The sequence below is a fragment of the Octopus sinensis genome, linkage group LG23 (assembly GCF_006345805.1).
Source record: "Octopus sinensis linkage group LG23, ASM634580v1, whole genome shotgun sequence".
Taxonomy (NCBI): domain Eukaryota; kingdom Metazoa; phylum Mollusca; class Cephalopoda; order Octopoda; family Octopodidae; genus Octopus; species Octopus sinensis.
The window spans coordinates 27,992,120-27,998,119 of record NC_043019.1 but is presented as its reverse complement, the minus strand read 5'-3'; the positions used below and the strand labels follow the sequence as shown (position 1 = coordinate 27,998,119).

Below are 6,000 nucleotides of genomic sequence, written 5' to 3'. Positions count from 1 at the left end.
TTCACTCAAAATTTCATTACCCCTTCCAGTGGAAAGCAGTTTTATATCTTCATCTATCTTTTGTCATGTTTGAAACTATTTTCTGTTGAAATATGTCAAGTTTATTGAACAGGAATTGCAGAAAATATAAATTCTATTTTTTTGATAGATATTTAATATTATAAACGGAATTTTGCAGTGAAAGGGATAAAAGAAAAAGAATTAATGAGGACAAACAATTTGCCTAATAAGGCCCCAATGGCGAAAGGTCTCAGACTGTTGAAATAAAAGGTGAGACCAAGCTGCAGCAGTTGCCACCGTCACCACAACCTTTTCCTAGGACACAGATCTTTTACTTTTGAAAGAAATTGTAAAATCAAAAAATAAACAAAGAAATGGTGTGTTTCAATACTGTTTACCTTCTTTGATGCCAAGGGTCCTTGGGAGCTGAATAGGTCAACCGTTGGATTTTCTTCAGAAGATCTAAACAAAATGTCTTCATCTTCAAATAGTGATTTAGTTCGAACTTTAGTCTGGGAGGGAGAAAGATAGAAGAAAAGGGAAATGGATAATTAAAGAGTAACAAATAGATACCTAATTGTATAAAGATATGGATGGATTGACAGATGGTTATAGACAGAGACAACAGAGTGAGGGACAGATTACTAGATAGATAAATGGCTGGCAGGAGAGATGAGAAGATGGATAATGAGATAAGTGAATAAATAGAAAAAGCAGATAGACAAACAGTAGAATAGAAGGGGAGCTGTACAAAAAGTTAAGTAGAAGGAAGGAAGAAAGCGACTGAATTCTCATAACATTCAACAACAGAATACAAAATGAAGGTTTTTGGAACACACATACAGACACACACACACACACATACATAAAGAAGTTCAAATAGAAACAGATACACAGATACATAAAAATACAATAGCATACATACATACATACAAATATACTCACATACATTGCTGTTTAGTTAAAGTTCTGGAGTTGAGAGAGTGAGTGAGAAAATGAAGCAGTAATTAGGTTTAGTTGATTAAAAAAAAACAACAAAAACAATCCCATGATGCAATGTAAGAACAGTAACATTCCAATTGTGACATCACCAATTGAACTTAAGCGACTGATGATCGGAGGTGGAAAAGCAGATGGTGATGCTTGAGGGATGCCCCACCAAGTGTCACCTGTGCCTGGAGCCGGGACATATAAAAGAGAACTGCCCAAAGGACTAATATAGGGTTCTGGAGTAGTTAATCAAAATACTGCTCCCTCAGCGGAGGAAGAGTGGGAGGAAGTCGAGGAGGTGGAAACGTCCTCGAAAAAAGGAAAGAAACGAAAGGATGCATTAGGCATATGTGTATGGTCCCTAATGTGTAGTTTAAGGTTTAACCCCTGATATGGCAAGTGTCTTCTGCTAATGGCCCTGAGAATAAAATTTGGTAGAAACAAACTGTGTGGAAGCGCATTAGAGGGATTGTTCCTATTTTGGGGATTCCTGTCCAGTTTAACATCCTCATCTGACACTTTTTGGGTGCCTTTGGCAGAGTCTGAGAGTAATACACTCTCTCTCTCTCTCTCTCTTCGTCCCATCCAGTCCCAGTTCAGGGACTGAGCCCTTCTCTCTTCTTGGCTAAGCCATTAAAAAAATAAATACTTACTGTCGACACCACAGTCGTTGTTTTGCTACTGTAAGAGCTTCCAGGTGTGGATGTGGTAGTAGCAGTAGTAGTACTACTGTCTGAAGACTGTGAAGAAGGTGATGGCTTGGACACAGAGTTGAAGAAATCATCATCCTCCTCCTCATCATTATCAAAGAGAGACAATGTCGTAGACTTTCTTGCAGGAGCTGGTGCTGGCTCATCTGGCTTCTCTTCTTTCTGGGAACAAGAACAAGAATGAATGGGATCAATACAGAAATCAATACATCAACAATAAAGAAATGCTTAACCCTTTCATTACCATACTTCTGTTGAGAGGCTCTGGGTTTTGTCTGTCCATCTTTGTATCGTTTATCTGTCCATATGTTTTTGTTGTTGTCTGTTACATTCTTATTCCATTTTTTGGATTTATATATATAGTAGTGTACGTACACCTTTTGCTAAGCTTATATATATATATATCAAGAGAGAGAGAGAGGGTGGGCCAAAAGGCATACATCAAAACATTTAACATTTCAGTTTCTTTTATTTGTTTCAGTCATTTGACTGTGACCACGATGGAGCAACACCTTGAAGGATTTTAGTTGAACAAATCGACATCAGGACTTATTTTTAAAGTCTAGTACTTATTCTATTGGTCTCATTTATGAACCGCTAAGTTACAAGAACATAAAGACATCAACACAGGTTGTCAAACAGTGATGAGAGTAGAGGGGACAAGTACAGACCAACACACATAGATATATTGCATTATTATTATTATCATTATTATTATTATTTTGCGTATCGTGTACAAGTACGTGTGTATTCATCTTTATTTTATTTTATTCAATTTTAGAAAGATTGTAGCATGTCTTTGACAATTCTGGAGCACAGTGAACTTATTTTGTGCATGACTTTTGGTCCACCCAATACACACACACACAGATGTAATTATTCAAAGGCAAAGACAGTGATGCCCACCTGGGTAGTGTTGCATCTGTTTAGATACACCGCTTACCTAGCCACCTGGATTAAATTACTAATAGATGTGCCATCAAGAAATGTCTTTTACATACCATTGTTTACACACAGACACACACACATACACACACACACACACACATATATATACAGCAAACACATGCGCACACACGTATGTAAATTATTTTTTGAAGAAGACTTCATGTTTAAGAGAAGAACACTGACCTTTTTGTCTTTTGCAAGAAGTTTGCTTGAAAATAAATCTGCACCTCCAAATATGGACACACCGCCAACTGGCTTCTTCTTCACACTGCAAGAGATGGCAGATATAAGTTTAGTCAAGTGTGTATGTGTGTGTGTGTGTGTGTATGTGTGAGTATATGTGTAGATGGTTATAATTCCAATCAGTGAGTCTCAAGGATGCAATTAACAAAAAGAAAAAAAAAAAGAAAAAAACCTCTAAGATAACATAAAATCTACCTATATTTGTTTCTCTTTGTGTGTGTGTCTGCATGCACACATGAATGGACATATGTATACACATGTATATGTGTAGGTATGGCTGTGTGATAAGAAGTTTGCTTCCCAACCACATGGTTCTGGGTTCAATCCCAATGAATAGCACCTTGGGCAAGTGTCTTCTACAATAATCCCAGGCAAACCAAAGACTAGAGAGTGGATGTGGTAGACAGAAAGTGAAAGAAGTCCATTGTACATACATACACAAACAATATAATATTTCCTTGTAGCCAGACATGTTCTTGCAGAATATTGGAGATGAACGGCACAGCTTCTATGACTGTGGCAATTATTTTATACTATTATGAGATGTCAAGACAAGGACACACACACACACACACACACACAGACAACAGGTTTCCTTCAGTTTCCGTATACCAAATCCACTCATGAGGCTTTGATTGGTCCAGAGCTATACTAGAAGACACTTGCTCAAGGTGCCGTGCATTGGGACTGAACCCAAAACAACATTGGTGGGAAGCATTAGCATACTTCTTACCCACACAACCACGCCTGCACCTACGGATTAACGATTATTGATAATCACTTAGCAACAATAATACACACATTGGAATTGCTTCCGAACACACATTAAATGAAAATCACGAACTGAAGTTTTTAGGAGACTTGAAGTAACTTTTCTAACTCTAACAAGTAAGTTGGATAAGACAGGATACAATAGTTTGAAGGATAGTTTGGCTGTTATTTCTAGCAAACCAGACTAACCCTTTATATAGAGACTCTAGGCTCAGCAAGTCTTATGGGATGGCATCCAGTTGTTTGATTATTTTTATGCCAAACATTGGACTGCTGCTGATGCCATTGTCATCGTTGTTGTCATCATTTAATATCTGTTTACTATGTAAGGCAGTGAGCTGGCAGAATCATTTGCATCTCAGGTGAAATGCTTAGCAGTATTTGGTCTGTCTTTACATTCTGAGCTCAAATTCTGCCGAGGCTAAATTTGCCTTTCATCCTTTTGGGATGGTGGTGGTGGGGATGGGGATAAAATAAGTACTAATTGAGCACTGGGGGTGATGCAACTGACTTACCCCCTCCCCTAAAATTGTTCCAAAATTTAAAATCCATACTGGCATGGGCTGGATGGTTTAACAGGGTCTGCTGAGCCACAGGGCATGGTTTCTATGACTGGATGCCCTTCCTAATGCCAGCTACTTTACGGTGTATATTGGGTGGTTTTTTTATTCTACCAGCACTAGTGGGGTTGCCAAGCAACTTGCAAGGACAAGAAAAAGGGAAAGAATAAGAAAGGAAAAATTTCCTTTGATTAAGTGTGTGTAGGGTATTATGAGATGATGAAGAGAAGATTTTGTCAGGGACAAACAGGAGTATTGCTATGGAGAAGATACATGGCTAGCTCACATTTATATAATGGCAGGTGGCTGTATAAAATATGTCAGTTGATTAGCTGACTTAGACTGTGCTATCCTGATGAGGTCTAATAGATTGAAACATGTCCCCCAATTCTTCTTTCATTGTAAGGAATGAAAATCAAGCTATGAGCCATGCAGTTAGTGTTGTTTTAAATCTCACATCAATCACACTTCTAGCTTTGTGTAATCATTATTAATGGCCTGACCTTAGACAAGACACACAACTACCTACAAACACATCAACATTTCTCTCATCGTCAGTATAATGATTGTTAATAGCTTGAATTTAAACAAGACGCATTTCTAGATCAAATATATCAATAATTGTTAATGACTAGATCTTAAACAAGACATATTATACTGTACTTTATAGAATTAAATTCAAACCAAGTTGTCGAAAGGCACCAAACTTACTTGTCCTTGGGTTTCGAAGAGACAAAGTCATCTTCACTGGAATCAAACAGGTCAGATTTTTCAGGCTTATCTGTTGTCTGAAAAGAAGCAGTGAAAAGAACAAGTTATAAGCAAACCCTGGTTACAACCCCCAACAACAACAACAACTACAATATTTGCATTTACACACACACACACACCACCTACCACCATACAACCACGAGCTTTAACCATTTGGAATGTCTTCACAGACTGTGATAAGGACTCGATCATCAACATAGAGGAATTCCCAGGACAGCCAATTTTGAATTCCTCTGCTACAGCTTGGAGAACTATAATAAATTGGAGGGATGTTTGAGAACAGGGCCTTTGCTGAACACCTGCCTACCCCCAAAATTTCTCACTGAACTCATTGCCAACTCTCATTTCCCTGACTGAATTCCTGTCCAGGGCTTGTACCACTCTCACAAATCATTTCTATACACTGAGTTTTCTTCAAGACAACCAGACTTCAGATCATGGCACCCTATCAAAGATATTCTCCAGGTCAACAAACGCTCGGTAGAGAGGTGTTTTTCTTATCTAAAAATTTCTCTAGCAGCTGTTTTACTATGAAAAAAGCATCAGTCGTACTATGATCTGGCATAATTCTGAACTGCATCTCATCTAAATTGATTCTCTTCTTAATTAATTGTGCAAATACTCTTTCCATTATTTTCGTAACTTCACCCATCAGTTTGATGCTGCCGCAGTTGTTTTCTTTCCAAAGAATCTCTTTTGACTTTGTAACAATTGATGATTATACTGACTGCTGCACCAGCCACTGGTTATGTCACTGCCCTGTATTAATTAATTAATTGTAAGAGTGACTAGCTCGAGCCCTACCTTGCCAAATATTTTCAATGTTTTCAGTTATCTCCACAACTATATGTAATGGACCTGCTGCTGTTCCCACCTTCATATCATATATCTATCTATATCTATATATCTATCTATCTATCCTATATATATATACACACACACACACACACATTTTTTATTCATAATCTGCATATGTTACAGAGTGACTCAAGGGCCAAGAGTTTCGT

General features: G+C 37.8%; 1 protein-coding gene across 3 annotated transcripts in view; it reads right to left on the bottom strand.

The window, feature by feature from the left end:
* Window positions 1–6,000, bottom strand: part of LOC115223378 (WASH complex subunit 2) — a 123,732-nt gene that overhangs the window by 17,477 nt on the left and 100,255 nt on the right. For all 3 annotated transcript variants that reach the window (XM_036512581.1, XM_029793885.2, XM_029793886.2), the window contains exons 19-22: window positions 4,934–5,010; window positions 2,832–2,916; window positions 1,644–1,862; window positions 399–512 (exon numbers count right to left, since the gene is read on the bottom strand). In XM_036512581.1, coding sequence (XP_036368474.1) covers window positions 399–512; window positions 1,644–1,862; window positions 2,832–2,916; window positions 4,934–5,010 — 495 coding nt within the window. The remainder of the gene's footprint in view (window positions 1–398; window positions 513–1,643; window positions 1,863–2,831; window positions 2,917–4,933; window positions 5,011–6,000) is intronic.